General features: G+C 42.5%; 1 protein-coding gene across 1 annotated transcript in view; it reads right to left on the reverse strand.

Moving 5' to 3' along the window:
* The window catches only part of LOC137657794 (oxidoreductase HTATIP2-like), a 52,946-nt gene extending 35,037 nt beyond the window's left edge, over positions 1-17,909 (reverse strand). Inside the window, exons 1-2 of the mRNA XM_068392316.1 lie at positions 17,661-17,909; positions 17,028-17,211 (exon numbers count right to left, since the gene is read on the reverse strand). Coding sequence (XP_068248417.1) covers positions 17,028-17,211; positions 17,661-17,870 — 394 coding nt within the window. The 5' untranslated portion in view covers positions 17,871-17,909. The remainder of the gene's footprint in view (positions 1-17,027; positions 17,212-17,660) is intronic.
* Between the last annotated feature and the right edge of the window lie 427 nt (positions 17,910-18,336).

An 18,336-nucleotide genomic window follows, 5' to 3' on the forward strand; every position in this document is an offset into this window, starting at 1 on the left:
CGCTTGTTGGAGCGTATGCGCATGTTGGCGCGTACGCTCTTGATGCCCTATGTTAGGGTAAGGAGGAAGCGCTCTTCTTAAGTTTGTGACGAGAGCGCTTATAGTCTTGCGGCGAGACATCTCGTGAAGAGATAGAAGGTGAGAAAGAGAGAGAACGATGATGTCTCTTCCTATGTCGCCTGTGTCTCCGGCGAGAACGTCTGGGCGAAGGAGAGCGAGCTCTCCTTTTCCTCTTCTCTCTTTCCCTCCTAGCCTCCGAAGAGGGCGAGGACGATGAGGAGGTACTGTGATGTCCACTTCTAAATACTTGGCAGGGGGAGCCTTCAGAACACCAATGACCTCTGTAGCCAGGGCATAGGAAAAGAGGATCCACCTCCAGCGGCGACATAAAGGCACCTGGAATACTTCCTTATAATAGAGGAAATGACATCTAACAAAGAAAAAGAAAAAGGATTAATCAAAAAACCAAAAAAGAAAGTCTAGTCTGCCAGTCAAATAAAAGCAGGATCAGCGGTGTTACCACTGCGACGGCTAGAATTTGATTGAAGGTAAACAGCAGCTACCGACCGGCGGTCACCCCACCACTGACAGGTGGGTAATTACCTGCCCAGTCGTTAACGACCTCGTTAAGGTTTTTCTGCCGTATTTTCCAGCTCGCGCTAGAATATCTCCTATAATAAAGAATGAGGGTTTGTATCAAGTGTAGGAACAAATGGTTACTCTTGGTTCCATTTTCTACGACCTGACAATCAAAAAGAAAAAGGGTTCCATTACATCAAAAAAGGTTGCTAGGCAACCCCATTGTATGCCAGGGTAATGAACTGCTGGACAGCTTTCATCACTCTCTTAGGGTCTAAGACTTGTGGAGCAATGAGGTGGGACCTTTGATTAAATAACTCGGGTTTGTATACTGTAACTACAAAAAATATGACAAATTCATAGATAATTTGTATTTTACCCTAACTTATACAGGTTGTTATTTATCATGGATATTCTTTCGGCAAGGATTGAAGGTAGATAATTAGACTTTTGGTGCGAGGTGGCAACCCTACCCAGAGACTGGGTAGGGGATGGCTAAGGGTATCAGCCACCTGTATATATACTTACAGAGTGGTAAACTAGTCACTTTTTCTCTTTTGTTTGTAGAGAGCGGTTGTCTCCTCTCTCTCCTCCTCAAGGTTGCCATAGATATTGAAAAACATGTTGTTTTTTGCTAATTTTACACTGACTTTCTCTTTTCCATGTGTAATTGTAATTCCTCATTGATGGTCCCATGCGAATGTGCCCTGGTTTCGAGGGTCGTCCTTGAGGGACCTTCATGTTGTCGGTGGAAACCAACCCACATTCTTTAAGTTCGACCTGTAGGGGGCGTCATTGCGAGCAAGACTCGCCTTGTGACGAGTGTAGAGAGGGGTCTGCCTCCCAGTGGAAGAAGTTTGGGCGACGCAGGAAGAAGAAGGCTAAGCGTGATCGCTCTCACACGGAGTCTAACTCGGAGACAAAGCGATCGCGAGCTTCCTCTTCTTCTTTGCGCTCTCCTACACCTCTTTCCAAACCTCCTTCTCGACCGTCTTCTTCAGGGGCACAACCGAGTAGGAGCGCAGTCCCTTTAACTCCTGGGCAATCTCACGGACTTGGGGGAGTTGTTGCTTCCCCTAGAGAAGCAACTTCTCCTGCTGCTAAGATGCCCTTCTCTACTTCAGATGTTTTGCAGGCTTGGCCGTCCTTGGGGATTTCTTCTTCCTCTTCGAAGGAAGCGGTTCTACGTCTCCTCCAACGTGGGGCTGAGAAGGATTCCTTGCCTGTTGCCAACTTTGCCCTAGGCATTTGCAAGGTTCTTTCATCCTCTGAACTGCCTCCTGCTGACGACCAGCCTTCTAGCCATCCTGTGGCATCGGCATCTCCTAAATTACAGACCTTTGTTTCTCCCCTTAGGAATGTTTCCATCCCGCAGGCTAACCTCCTTGCTACTGCTGCTGCAGACGGTCTCATGTGGACGGTGCTTCATCGATTGCACGGATGATACTCATCACATCTTCCTGGTCGGTCAAGATATTGTTTGCGACAATCCAATGGTGAGATCAGAATTTATTCTGATCAATGATTGCAGGGGCAATACTCATCACCTCGTCATAAATTTGTAGTTAATTTATACGCTGATACAAACTTCCGAGTCAATTAAAAGGGAGTCTTCCTTAGGTGGGGGATGTCTGTTTAAGAGGTACTCTCTCTCTGACAGTTACAATTATGTATATGTTAGAGAAAAGGTCAAAATTTGATTACTCAGGGACAGTTTTAGCCAGCATGGCTGTAGTGTCCAATCCTTTAGGTCCAATCGAAGATGGAGAAATAAAGCCATATGAACATTAGGTATCAGATTAATGTAGTATACTGTATTAGGGTGGGTTCCAAGCGAGAACTTCAGGTCCGTCTTGTGAGTACAATCAGACTTGATCCCTATTTCATAAACTTATAATGCAGAGAATAACTGATTTCTTTGATAAAAACAGTTGGGTGTTGCATAAGGGTTTTAGGTTGGGATATTTGTTGAGCTGCATTAATAGGGCCTAAAGAAAAATTGTCCAAGGATCTATGAGTATAATCTTTCAGGTAGTGATCCGTGAAAGCATTCTTTTCCAGACACCACCTCTTAGGACTTGGGCCACTGAGCGGTTCTCGGGGAATGCTACTGTTGCGCCACGACCACGGATATCGTGCTCTAGAGGGGATCCCTGGCAATGCTTTCGCTGAGGATTTATATACTATCTCACCCAAAAGGAAATTATGTTTCTGGACACTGGCAGCCTGTGCTCATAAATAAATGAGAAATTTTAGGCCCAAGATGGATAGTTTTCAAATATTTTCTGACTGCTCTTATAGGACAGAGTAAAAGATTCCAGGTCATCAGTTACCTCTTTGAAAGACAGTATCAAGAAAGTCATATCTGATGTCATTATCAATTGAATTTTGGTTTTTGGCCACAAAATTTAGTTCTTTCCACCCTTTGCAATGTGACATTAGGTGAGATATTATTATTATTATTATTATTATTATTACTAGCCAATCTACAACCCTAGTTGGAAAAGCAAGATGCTATGAGTCCAAGGGCTCCAACAGGGAAAAATAGCCCAGTGAGGAAAGGAAATAAGGAAATAAATAAATGATGAGAACAAATTAACAATAAATCATTCTAAAAACAGTAACAACGTCAAAACAGGTATGTCATATATAAACTATGAAAGATTTATTTGAGCCTGTTCAACATAAAAACATTGCTGCAACTTTGAACTTTTGAAGTTCTACTGATTCAACTACCCGATTAGGGAGATCATTCCACAACTTGGTCACAGCTGGAATAAAACTTCTAGAATACTGTGTAGTATTGAACCTATGATGGAGAAGGCCTGACTATTAAAATTAACTGCCTGCCTAGTATTACAAACAGGATGGAATTGTCCAGGAAGATCTGAATGTAAAAGATGGTCAGAGTTATGAAAAATCTTATGCAACATGCATAATGAACTAACTGAACGACGGTGCCAAAGATTAATATCTAGATCAGGAATAAGAAATTTAATAGACCGTAAGTTTCTGTCCAACAAATTAAGATGAGAATCAAAACAAGGTAGAATGAAAGAATTAAAACACTTCTTCAGAATAGATTAATCACCAAAAATCTTGAAAGACTTTCTCAATAAGCCAATTTTTCGTGCAATGAAAGAAGACACAGACCTAATGTATTTCTCAAAAGTAAATTTACTGTCGAGAATCCCACCTAAAATTCTAAAAGAGTCATACTAAGTTAAAGAAACATTATTAATACTGAGATCCAGATGTTGAGGAGCCACTTGACCTACTTACAATCATACTTTGAGTTTTGTTAGGATTCAACTTTGTACCCCATAATTTGCACCAAGCACTAATTTTAGCTAGATCTCAATTAAGTGATTCAGCAACCCCCAATCTACATTGAGGGGATGGAATTGATGCAAAGAGAGTAGCATCATCTGCATATGCAACAAGCTTGTTTTCTAGGCCAAATCACATGTCATGTGTATATAATATGAAAAGTAATGGGCCAAGAACACTACCCAGTGGAACACCAGATATCACATTCCTATACTCACTATGAGGCCCATCAACAACAACTCTTTGAGATCTATTACTTAAAAAATCAATAATAATGCTAAGAAACGACCCACCCACTCCCAACTGTTTGAGTTTGAAAATAGGGGCCTAGATTAACACTGTCAAAGGCAGCACTAAAATCAAGGCCAATCATGCAAACTTCTTGACCACAATCAAGGGATTTCTATACAGCAAAAAGGGCATCACATGTTCCAAGACCTTTACGAAAACCAAATTGCAGACTAGGGAATAGATGATTACCTTCAGCAAACCTATTAAGACGTTTCACCAGAAGACATTAAAAAACTAGATAATATGGGAGTTATGGAAATTGGACGGTAATCAGTTGAACTTGAGCTACTACAAACACATTTACATAGAAGAGTAACATTACCAATTCTCCAACAAGTGCTAAAAGCTCCTCTTCTTACTAACTAGCTTACTCTCTTGGCTGAAGCTAAGGTAAAGAGAAGAACTGTCTTTAGGGTAAGATCCCCATCCAAGGATTTATGCATGGGTTCATAGGGGGCTTTCTTTAAGGACTGGCTTTCTTTAAGGACTTAAGAACCTTTATCACATCCCAGGAATGGGGCTTGAGTTCTTACAAAGGACAAGTCTGGCAAAAAAATCTTAATGAGAGAGAAAAGTTCCTATGAAGAGGAAAGATGAAGCCCTTTCAGCTTGAATACCTGGCTCAAGGCCAAGCAGTAGCCCTTCAAGAACACTAAAAAGTCAACAATCAGGGGAATTGCAACCTTGAGTGAAGCAATTTTTTTTCTACGGCACCAATCACTGAAGATTTTCCATTTGGCTTGGTAGACTTAGACTGCTTGGTAGGGATCAAAGCACTGCCCCAGAGGGCAGAAATATGGAGCAGACTACAGACTACTTTGCCAGGGATCTGAGTCACGGCTCCAAGGCTTGGGGCTCAAACTTGGTGTCAGTGCTCCGGCCCCGTGTATTGTGAAGGCCAAACAACTTGTCCTACTCAGACAACAAGGTAGTTGGGGGGATCCAAGGCCTGGCCTTGGGGGAGGCCTAGAAATTTGATACGGGGTCATCAGCCCTCCCCTGAAACAAAAGTCCTACACGAACAAACTGCTCCAAATCGTGGGCCCAGTATCACGCCCTAGCGTTGGCTGTGTATTCCACCTGGCTACAGAACTTAACTGGCGACCAGGTATACGGAGCTGTCACCCAGGAACCTTGGCCAAAACACCGGCCCAACGCAAATGAAAGTGGGAATCCAAGCTCCAGCCCAAGGGACTTGGCTTTGAGGTCGTGACCCAATATCACGGTCCATTGCTTCAGCCCAGGGGAGAGGGGGGTGCACTGGGATGTCAATATGTCCTGCTTGGCTCCTGGGGTAGTCTGAGACCTGAACCACAGCCTGTTACACAGCGTTACGGCACTGGCCCCATGGTACAGCGTCACGGCACCAGCCCCATGGTACAGTGTCACGACACTGGCCTCATGCAACAGCGTCACGGCACTGTCCCCATGCAACAGCGTCACGGCACTGGCCCCGTGCTGCAGCCCCTGGAATGCAGGGCCGTAATACTTGTACCATTTTATTACCGAAGTAGCCATGGACCCAAGCTCAAAATTGCTACCCAGGGTCACAGCCCCAGGGGGCTAAACATGGAGTCGTAACACCAGTCCCACTTTTACTACTGGGGTACCTGGGGACCCGAGCGCAGCCTCAATGGGGCAGAGGGTCGATGCCATGACACAGGATCATGGCCCCGGGGGTCCTAAACACAGAGCTGTAATCAATCCCGCTTGGCTACCGGGGTAGTTGGGGACACAGCCTTGGGGGTCCTAAACAAGGGGCCATAAACAGTTCTGCTTGGCTAACTGAGTAGTAGGGGACATGAACCCAAGGGCCTAGGGTGTGGATCACCTCAGTAGGGGATCAGGAACCACTTAGGGGTCGCCCACCCCTCCTAAGAGAGGTGGCGTCGAAGGAGCCCTTTCTTACGACTACGGCTGACACGCTCCCTTCGACTTCTTCCTCTTAGAAGTGACAAAGTTGGAAGCTATTAACCACGGGAGAACAAAATACAGGGCCATGTCTCCTTCCCAGGTGGTGCCCTCTCCTCCTAAGAATGGTGGTTTCAAAAGAAGCCCCTTTCCTGTAACTACTGCTGACAAACCCTTCTAGAAGAAGTGACAGAGTTGAAAGCCAAAGCCCCTTTCTAACCCTCCCTTCAGGCTCTGCTGGCAGAGGAGCTGAAGTCTGAGAAATCCATACGAGATTTCACAAAGAGAAGAACCACAGGAGTTGTGACAACAGGAACAACTACACTAGAACACTGTAACAGGGAGGGAAGTCACACTTATAGGAAGTAGAAGCCCCAGGCCTCCCAGGTACAAGGGTTGGGGAGAGGCACAGGGGAAGGGGAAGGGGAGGCAATAGTGACCAGATCAGTGAAATGTATGGCAAACCCCCTCCCATGGCTCTGGGGGAACACATCCTTTGCCTTAGGGCTCCTAGGGAGGGGGGGGGGCATTGTGGACATCATCTGAACACTGACACACCCTTCACTAATAGCGTTATCAAGGAGACACTGGTAATGATGAGCCTACCTGAAAGATCTGAGGCCAAAACCCCTGTAGGTCACACTTGTCGTCAGCGTTAGCACAAACGGAGATTAGCATCCCATGGGGTGCAGTGAATCCAGAAGGAACCCCGCATGCTATCAGAATCCGTAACACTTGCTCTTGCAGCACACTCACCATAGTATGAGCCAGAGGAGTAAGTGCAAAAGCAAGAAAAGCAGATGCACCTGAGAAGAGGAAGAAAGCTCTCTTTTTTCCCCTAAAGGATACGTTCGTCACTACAAGGAGGCCACAACATACACTTGCCACACGAGGATGACTGAGAATAATCATACCCTTTGCAAGAGTATAGAGTGTAGATTTACAGCTGGATTAATAAAAACAATAGATGTAAAAGTTTACCCTCCACAACGAGTGTCTTGCTTCACATTGACAATTAACATCCAGTATTCACTTTCTGAAAGAAAAAGAAAATGAAAAGTTTGCTTGAGGGCTATTGAGGGCTCATCAGTATGTATGTACTCGATAAGGCCGAAAACTTAAGTGAAGAGACTCTGACATGTAAGGGGGCAGAGCTTCTCGACCTTGTTTCCACCTGTTACTTAATTGCTCGTTAAAGGATTCAATGGCTGTCCAGCTTTTGCACTAAAAACACTTCTTACATAAAGGATGATAGTTTGTATCTGTGTAGGAACAAACACTGCTTTTCAAAGATAAATTCTATTGTTATTACAGTATTACTAGCAAAGCTACAACCCTAGTTCGAAAAGCAGGATTCTATAAACCCAAAGGATACAACAGGGAAAAATAACCAAGTGAGGAGAGGAAATAGAGAAATAAATAAATTACATGAGAATTGATGAATAATGAATATAAGATATAATATCAGTAACAAAGTTCAAATAGACTTGTCATATATAAACTAGGAAGAGAGATTTATGTCAGCCTCTTCAATATGAAAATATTCATGTTGAAGTTTGAACTTCTGAAGTTCCGCCGATTCAACTGCCCGATAAGGAAGATCATTCCACAATCTGGTCAAAGTAGAATAAAGCTTCTAGAATATTGTGATGTTGAGCCTCATGATAGAGAAGGCATGACTGGTAGACTTAATTACTGTACATACCTACTGTGGTACTATGTATAGGATGGTACAGGCTAGGAAGATCTGAATGCAAAGGACGTTCAAAATTATAGAAAATCTTATGGAACATGCATAAAGAACTAACTGAACAACAGTGCCAGAGATTAATATCTAGATCAGGAATAAGAACTTTAATAGACTGCAAGTTCTTCTCCAACTAATTCAGAAGAGATACAGCAGCTGAAGACCAAACTAGAGAACAATACTCAAAACAAAGTAGAATGATAGTATTAAAACACTTCTTCAGAATAGACTGATCACCAAAATTCTTACATGAATTTCTCAGTAAGCCTTTTTTTGTTCAAATGAAGAAAGAATTGACTGAATGTGTTTCTCACTGTGAATTTGCAATCAAGTCACATATAAAATCTTAAAGAGTTGTATAGAGTTGAAGAAACATTATAAAGGAAGAGATCTGGATTCTGGATATTGAGGATCCACTGTCCTCGACCTACTTACAATCATACTTTGAGTTTTGTTAGGGTTCACTTCATGCCCCATTATTTGTACCATGCACTAGTTTTAGCAAGATCTCCAAGAGATTCAGCAACCATAAATGTACATTCAGGATGTGGAATTGAGGCAAAGAGAGAGGCATCATTTGCATATGCAACAAGCTTGTTTTCAAGGCCAAGCCACATTTTGTGTATATACTGTAGTATGAAAAGTAATAAGCCAAGAGCACTACTCTGAGGAACACCAGATATCACATTTCTATACCCATCATCAACAACTCTTTGTTATCTATTACTTAAACACTAAATAATGATGCTAAGAAAAGACCCACCTACTCCCAACTGTTTGAGTTTGAAAACAAGGGCCTCATGATTAACACGGTCAAAGATTTCTGTACAGCATTAGAGATTGTAAGAAGGGCATCACATGCTTCAAGGCCTCTGCAAAAACCTAATTGCAAATTGGGGAACATTTGATTACCTTCTGCATACCTATTTAGATGTTTTGTCAATATACATTCAAAAACTTTAGATAATATGGGAGTTATGGAAATTGGGCAGTAATCAACAGGGCTAGAGCTACCGCAAACACATTTACCTAATGGAGTAACATTACTAACTCTCCCACAAGTGCTAAAAGAACCTCTTCTTGTTAACTTGTGAAAAATAACAAACAACTTAGGTTCTAAAAAATTAGTACTCTTTATGAAAAACAAAGGAAAATATCAATTTGGGTCTACACACCCATATGCATCAAGGTCCATCAAGAGTAATTTCAATTTCATGGGACTGAAAAGCTATACTAATTAATTTAGCCTCAGGAAGACAGGAATGAGGAAGATAGTTTCTCATTACTCTGCTTACCTTCAATCACATCAGCCAAAAGGATTATCTTTTCCTTTTGACAGTAAGTGACAGAGCCATCTGATTCAAGTAAAGGAGGAACTGTTAAATCTACACCAAAGTGTAGTTTAAGGGCAGCCCACCACTTCTGTTCTGGGTTGCACCAGAATGGGTTTCTTTTATGGATAAATTGTATTCCTTTTCAATCGAAGTATAAAATGTCTGAGAATAAAAGCTTTTAGCTGAGTACTGTATAGTTATTCCAAGTCAAATCTCATCTGTTACCCTTCCAAAGATAGCCCTCCTGCTTTGCCAAATGAATATGTCTAGAATCATAATTGAATCAGGGTTTATCTTTCACCCAGCATTTTAGAACACAAGAAAGGATACGCCTATCTATTATGTTTACCAGATTCTCATACAAACGTACAACAGGCTCAACACATTTATATAATTGTGACCAATTTTGAAACCAGTAATAAGGGGCTCAGATGAGAGCCTCAATTGAGAAACCAAAGTTTCTGAGCTTAACAGAATATCATCCTGTCTACAGGCAACTGTGGTCTTGAATATTGGCATACAGTCCATGAATATTACAATACATCAGATGACACTGGTAAAGTTTAAGACGTACAGGACCCAGATTTTTCTCAATATCTCCAGCAAGAATAAGAATTATAAACAATAAAAAAATGTTTCACCCTACTTAAAAAAAATTTAACAATAATAACAAAAACAATATGTCCATGAAAATATATATAAAGTGACTTATATAATTCATATACTAAAGATAAAATGTTAGATAAAATTAGTGAACATGGCAGAGGCGGCACATCATGCAAGGCTAAGTACCTCCAGGATAGCCATTTCAACTGGAGGGAGGACAGTAACAATGGTTTTGAAAATGAATACCAGTGAAGAAGATAAAGAAACAAATTGGGAAAAAGCAACCTCTTGATAAACCACCAGACATCCATGGCCCTTTTATTAAAGCCTGCACACCACACCATTTTAAAAAACAAGAGGAGAGAAAATATCCATTTTCTAGAAAAGTTTCTACATCTGCATTTTCAGTAGTAACAGCAGCTAAAGAAAAATGTTATTTTCATTAGTAAAATAAATTTTTGAATATACTTACCCGATAATCATGTAGCTGTCAACTCCGTTGCCCGACAGAATTCTACGGAAGGGATACGCCAGCGATCGCTATACAAGAGGGGGGTGTACTCACAAGCGCCACCTGTGGCCAGGTACTGCAGTACTTCTTGTTGACACCACTTCAATTTTTCCTCGGTCCACTGGTTCTATGGGGAGGAAGGGTGGGTCAATTAAATCATGATTATCGGGTAAGTATATTCAAAAATTTATTTTACTAATGAAAATAACATTTTTCAATATTAAACTTACCCGATAATCATGTAGCTGATTCACACCCAGGGAGGTGGGTGAAAACCAGTGTACATGTATATCAAGAAGCTAAGTATCCCGTATTTCATATTATCAGTTATTCAAAATAACAATGAAATTACAAGTACCTGGTAAGGAAGTCGACTTGAGCCATTACTCTGCCTTAAATAAGTTCGTCTTCCTTACTGAGCGCAGCGTTCCTCTTAGGAGGCTGAACAACTCTAAGGTGCTGAAGTATCAAGGGCTGCAACCCATACTAAAGGACCTCATCACAACCTTTAACCTCGGCGCTTCTCAAGAAAGAATTGACCACCCGCCAAATCAACAAGGATGTGGAAGGCTTCTTAGCCGACCGTACAACCCATAAAAAGTATTCAAGAGAAAGGTTAAAAGGTTATGGGATTATGGGAATGTAGTGGCTGAGCCCTCGCCTACTACTGCATTCGTTGCTACGAATGGTCCCAGGGTGTAGCAGTACTCGTAAAGAGACTGGACATCTTTGAGATAGAATGATGCGAACACTGACTTGCTTCTCCAATAGGTTGCATCCATAACACTCTGCAGAGAATGGCTCTGTTTGAAGGCCACTGAAGTAGCCACAGCTCTCACTTCATGTGTCCTTACCTTCAGTAAAGCAAGGTCTTCTTCCTTCAGATGAGAATGTGCTTCTCTAATCAGAAGCCTGAATAGTAAGAAACTGAGTTCTTAGAACTTGGAAAAGAAGGTTTCTTGATAGCACACCATAAGGCTTCTGATTGTCCTCGTAAAGGTTAAGACCTTTTTAGATAGTACCTAAGAGCTCTAACTGGGCAAAGTACTCTCTCCAGTTCATTCCCCACCAAGTTGGACAGGCTTGGGATCTCGAACGACTTAGGCCAAGGACGTGAAGGAAGCTCGTTTAGCAAAAACCGAGCTGCAAGGAACATGTAGCCGTTTCAGATGTGAAAACAATGATCCTGCTGAAGGTGTGGATCTCACTTACTCTTTTAGCTGTTGTCAAGCACACGAGGAAAAGAGTTTTTAATGTGAGGTCCTAAAAAGAGGCTGATTGGAGAGGTTCAAATCTTGATGACATAAGGAACCTTAGGACCACGTCTAGATTCCAGCCTGGAGTGGACAACCGACGTTCCTTTGAGGTCTCAAAAGACCTAGGGAGGTCCTGTAGATCTTTGTTGGTGGAAAGATCCAAGCCTCTGTGGCGGAAAACCGCTGCCAACATACTTCTGTAACCCTTGATCGTAGGAGCTGAAAGGGATCTTACTTTCCTTAGATATAACAGGAAGTCAGCAATCTGGGTTACAGTGGTACTGGTTGAGGAAACTGCATTGGTCTTGTACCAGCTACGGAAGACTTCCCCTTGAGACTGATAGATTCTGAGAGTGGATGTTCTCCTTGCTTTGGCAATCGCTCTGGCTGCCTCCTTCGAAAAGCCCCTAGCTCTTGAGAGTCTTTCGAAAGTCTGAAGGCAGTCAGACGAAGAGCGTGGAGGTTTGGGTGTACCTTCTTTACGTGAGGTAGATGTAGAAGGTTCACTCCTAGAGGAAGAGTCCTGGGAATGTCGACCAGCCATTGCAGTACCTCTAAGAACCATTCTCTCGCGGGCCAGAGCGGAGCCAACCAACGTCAGCCGTGTCCCTTTGCGAGAGGAGAACTTCTGAAGTACCCTGTTGACAATCTTGAACGGCGGGAATGCATACAGGTCGAGATGGAACCAATCCAGCAGAAAAGCATCCACGTGAACTGCTGCTGGGTCTGGAATCGGAGAACAATACAACAGGAGTCTCTAGGTTATCGAGGTAGCGAACAGATCTATGGTTGGCTGACCCCACAGGGCCCAAAGTCTGCTGCAAACATTCTTGTGAAGGGTCCACTCTGTGGGGATGACCTGACCCTTCCGGCTGAGGTGATCTGCCATGACATTCATACCGCCCTGAATGAACCTCGTTACCAGCGTGAGCTTTCGATCTTTAGACCAGATGAGGAGGTCCCTTGCGATCTAGAACAACTTCACGAAAGAGTCCCTCCCTGCTTGAAGATGTAAGCCAGGGCTGTGGTGTTGTCAGAGTCCACCTCCACCACTTTGTTAAGCTGGAGGGACTTGAAGTTTATCAAGGCCAGAAGAACCGCCAACAACTCCTTGCAATTGATGTGAAGTGTCCTTTGTTCCTGATTCCATGTTCCCGAGCATTCCTGTCCGTCCAAAGTCGCACCCCAGCCCGTGTCTGATGCGTCCGAGAGGAGAAGGCGGTCGGGTTTCTGAACAGCCAAAGATAGACTTCCTTGAGAAGAAAGCTGTTCTTACACCACGCGAGAGAAGACCTCCTCTCTTCGGAAACAGGAACTGAGACCGTCTCTAGCGTCATGTCCTTTATCCAGTGAGCAGCTAGATGATACTGAAGGGGGGGAGGTGGAGTCTCCCTAACACGATGAACAGGGCCAGCGATGAAAGTGTCCCTGTTAGACTCATCCACTACCTGACTGAGCATCGGTTCCTTCTCAGCATGCTCTGGATGCATTCTAGGGCTTGGAAGATCCTTGGGGCCGACGGAAAAGCCCGAAAAGCTCGACTTTGAAGATCCATACCCAGGGAGACAATGGTCTGGGATGGGACGAGCTGAGACTCCTCAAAATTGACCAGGAGGCCCAGTTCCTTGGTCAGATCCATAGTCCATCTGAGAATCTCCAGACAGCGACGACTTGTGGGAGCTCTTAAAAGCCAGTCGTCAGACGGAGCCGGACACAAGATCATGGTACTGCTGCACAGTCTGTGAACTGTCAACCATGGGGAAGCGAGGAAGTACAGTGACAACCCGAAGCTGTCTAGACTGTCTGGGTCGTACAGACAACTCCTTATCGGGTTGCTGAGGTTGCCGCACTGCGTCACAACAAGTCACTTCTGCTGGTTGTTGAACGTCTTCCCAGTGACACACTGACTCCGTAAACAAAAAAATCCTCTAACAAGGACTAAGCTTGGACTGCATGTCTTGCAACACAGCTCAAGGTCTATGGGAGCAGGTGTGGTAACAGACGGGGTTAGCGACTGAAGTGGAACCATTACCTTCCCTGGGAGCATGTTATGCTTAAATAAAAGTCCATAGGAAGCTACGCAGCTAAAGGCTCCTCTCCAAATGACAGAGTCCTCAAGGGAATATCAGAAGGAGGGAGAAAAGCACTTTCTCATCTACAGGGACCATATCCGAGAAAAGCTAAGTTCTCTCAGTGAGGGTTTCACTGGTGCAAAAGCAGCAGACTAGAAGGCAACGTTATGAAACTGCTTGACAGTCTAGTGAGTTGGCAACAACCAAAGATGTGTGACTGAGAAGCATGCGGTAAGGTATGCAGAGCATGTTGTATGCAGAGCATGCTGTATGTAGAGCATGCTGTAAGGTAAGCAGAGCGTGTTGCATGGCGTGTAACATTTCTCAGAAATTCCATGACCAGTGCTAGAGTGAGTAATATCGCATTACCGTCCATTGAAAGTGCACGTGCCGAGGGAATTGATTTAGACTGTTTTGTTGATGAATTTGATAGCCGGCATGATAATCGTAGAATTAAGCTACACTAAATGTACTATAATCTACTTCACCTCAGGAAAGGGAAACTCGCCCTGTTGGCAACACTGCATTACTTCATGCATGTTTGCATGGGGTTTAATATCAACATAATATTACCTTACATTCATAACTCATGATTCATTTGTTTAGAAGATATTTTTGCCGTATTTTGCGATTTGTTAAAAATATATTGCAAGGAATACATATATATTTTTATATAAGTAATACAAATAACCTCCATTATCATAATGTTTGTGTAGGCATACATGTATATGATTACAAATGCCAGTTATGAAAGTAATGAGGTGTTATTATTGTCATTTGTTATTCCCAAGTTGAATGGGAAGAAGCTCAAGTTGAGGAAAAAATGGCAGATGCATGCGTTGAGGTGGCTGACTCATAGCATGAGGTTGCTGCCTCAAGAGTTGCGCTTGCTGTAAGGGTTGCGGATGCGCAGTAGCAGGTTCCTGAGGAACGAGTTAAGGTTCCTGAGGTGTGAGCTGCGAGAGTTGAGGTAGCGGCTGCGCAGAACGCAGTTCTTGTCTCGCGAGTTGAGGTTCCTGAGGTGCTAGCCTAAGGAGTTGAGACTCTTGCCTTGAGGAGGGTTTAGGTCGCTGCAGCGAGTGCTGAGGTGGCTGCCTCATTGATGGAAGAGGTTGTCGTACCTCAAGAGATTGTTGCCTCGCTGGTGGAACCGCAAGCGGAAGCGGAGGAAGTAAGGCATAAGACTCCTGCTCCCATTGCTGAGGTTGCCTTAAGGAAGGTTAAGGTTGCTGCACAACGCTGGTAACTGGCAACTCAGAACGCGGTAAGGTAGCCTGAGGAACCTCAACTTCGTACGCCTGGCAGACTGGACTGCGGTGAGGCGGAGCTCTCGCAGGAGGAGGCGGAGGTTGCTGCACACCGCTGGTAACTGGCAACTCAGAACGCGGTAAGGTAGCCTGAGGAACCTCAACTTCGTACGCCTGGCAGACTGGACTGCGGAGAGGCGGAGCGTTCGCAGGAGGTCTGTTGAGGCATCGCCTTACCTCTCTTAGGAGGTGTGCAGTCACCTGATGACTGAGGAGAGTCAGAGCTAACCCAATGACTGCATCCGGGTTGTTGAACTCTAACTTCGTACGTCTGGCATAGGTCTGGACTTTACGTTTAAGAGGTCTTGAGACCTGAGACCAGCGTTTTCTCCCCGAAATTTCTTCTGCAGACGAGCAAAATAAGGGCTCAATCGTCTGCGGGTGGGAGTGACGGTCTCTGTAAGACACGCCCGCAACCACCGAGGATACTTCTGTGCGCCGATCAAGGCCTGCCGAACCCTTTTGCCCTTCGACATTGCTTCTCCCCTGGGCTTGGGAGCTTGCAAGAGGTCCCGGACTGGGAGGACGACTGGCACGCACAGAAGTACCCTCACGCACAACACTGACACACTTTGCGCTAATCACTTATCACTTTTGATTTTCTGTTTGCACTTATTTCACTGAACTCGAAACTTTAAGTGGTTTGTACCTGAAACACGCAATTCTATCCTTTCTCAAAAGTTAGTAATTGCGAAAACAGAATTACAATGTAACAGAAAAATCTAATGAAAGATAAATAATTCAGTGGCTGGAAAGAGACTAAACACTAGATCAAATAAACTACGTTTAAAATCTCTCACCGCATAAAGCTTGAGAACAAGAAAAAAACTCTAGAAACGTTTACCTTCTTCCCCTAAAGAGACTAGGGAGAAGAGCAAAAACGATAACAACGTTACTCGCTTGAACGAAACGTTTATCCTCCTCTTTCTCCCTCCGTCTCTATCTCTCTCTCTCTCTCTCTCTCTTGACTTAGAACCTGAGAGAAGAGCCCAATCATATATATCGTTAAAACATATTATTGTTAAAGGAAAATATTTCCCAAAATGAAAAGTTCCTTTATTAGAATTAAAACCATTAAGTTAAGAAAGAATGAACAAAACGCTAGACACGGTTACTCTTACTGCAACGTGACACCGTGAAAATTCTCTCTCTATCGTAACGATAGAGCGCAAGTTGAACGTTCTGAACGTCAACAACTGCAGAGACAAAACAAAACGTTAGTTCAACTTTGAAAACAGTACGAGACTATCAAAGAAATTCTTTCAAAAACATTAAAATAGCATAATATGTTAACAGGTAAAACCGAAATGACGGGCTCAATGTTAATTAACTTCGGTACCAAGAAAAGACCGCCTACTATTAGGAAAGGTCGAATATAAACAAATATAAAAATTAATTTTAATAAGTTTATAATAAAAGGAAGTTAATCGAAGAGGCCTATAAAAGGCGGAGAGATAAAAAATAAATCTATAACTTTTGTTAAGCAAAATTAAGAAAGAGAGTCTATACTCTCTTAGACACCAACACTTCCGTCTAAGGGAAGGGTCGGCCATTTAAAGGTGAAAGAGAGTTCATACTCTCTTCGTCACCATAATTAATCAAATTAATTCCAAAAGTTAGCTAAGCTAATAATAAAACTTCCTGAATACCGAAAGCTGAAATCTTAGAGCAATACTTCACCAAAAACCGTGAACAAGACTCCAAAATTATAAGCGTATCCATGAACGTCTTGCCGGAAAGCACGACAGAGGAAAAATTGAAGTGGTGTCAACAAGAAGTACTGCAGTACCTGGCCACAGGTGGCGCTTGTGAGTACAACCCCCTCTTGTATAGCGATCGCTGGCGTATCCCTTCCGTAGAATTCTGTCGGGCAACGGAGTTGACAGCTACATGATTATCGGGTAAGTTTAATATTGAAAATTGGGACATTTAGAGTAGAGTATGATCCACCCTCTTTATCTGAACACTTGAAAACTTGGATAGCACTGTACCACTGTACGACATTGGTTAAAATAACAAAGGTTTGTAAATGGAAGCAATTTTGACAGTTACCAAATATACAGTGAAGCATAAAAATATTTACCTTTTGTTTTTGTGTACAGAAAATTGGAGTTTTTATTAGCTCCTTGTGATGAAATAAGATGAAAGTGAGAACATCCACCGTCCTTTAGGAGCTTGGCTGACTCTGTAACATAATCTCTATCAACACGAACAAACCCTTTGGCACCAGCCTTGCCTCTCGTTGTTCCTAAGCAGCAGTAACCAACCTGTAGAATCAACAAAGCATAATTCAATTAGCACATTAAGGCACTGCTGAGAAAACAAAATTACATGCACACCATGATAACTACTTGATAGAACCATTCATTCACTGAACTAAATTTTAAGCAATGAGATACTGCACATACTTTACAGTATTGTTCTAAACTATACCGTGCTAAATAATATTAGCAACACAATAATAAATGTGAAATGAAAGAATATATATTTTTTCAGCATATAACAACACTTACAATATATATAATCTCCCACATGCACTTCTGCATAGTAGGCCTACAATATATGGTAGAACCAAAAATAAATTTTGACATTACTATAGTTTAATTAAAAATTATATAGGTAACTGCAAGAATTATATCTTATTTACTTAGTATCTTTCTGTATTTTCAATTCAAGGTGTGATACACATAATCCAATAAAAAAAAAGGTCAATTACCTGAGCACCTTGAAATGCTTCCTTGTGATCATCTAGCTTTTCAAAATCCACAATCCTATTTTCCACTTTTTCATTTTCAATGTCTAATTTTCGTCTTCCAACTAGAATGATACGCGAAAATGCTACATTCTTTAGTAATTCTTGTAGAAGAGCCTTTCCCACCTCACCGCTTGCCCCAAGGACCAGGGCTGTGATCCCCTCACTACTCATATTGTTTACCTCTGGAAAAGGAACATCAATTGTACATCATAATAGAATACACCTACAGATACAGTACTTAATAAAACAGGTAATATACAGTAGAGTAATTAAAAGGCCATATCATCAATAAAAAAGCATAAACGGGTTGAAAACCATTCCTAACAAAGACCTTCATTGCCAAATACTATGGTCTAATAAAAAATGTGGTTTATGTAAAAGTATTGTTTCCTTTTCATCCAAGTTTTGAGAACAACAGCAAGACTAAATACTAATACGCTAGTCTGCCTAAACTTAGTTGGAGACAAATAGGAAGGTAATACAAGTAAAGAAAAAACTTATGAAGGTTAAAGTAAAGAAAAGGAAAATATAAAATTCAATAGCAGTATAAAAAAAATTGCCATTGTACCAAACAACTAGTTGACAGCTGAAATTCAAAGGAATGGGAGACTGTTGCCTAGTCATTACACTACCACAA

Source organism: Palaemon carinicauda, chromosome 18, assembly GCF_036898095.1.
Source record: "Palaemon carinicauda isolate YSFRI2023 chromosome 18, ASM3689809v2, whole genome shotgun sequence".
Taxonomy (NCBI): Eukaryota; Metazoa; Arthropoda; class Malacostraca; order Decapoda; family Palaemonidae; genus Palaemon; species Palaemon carinicauda.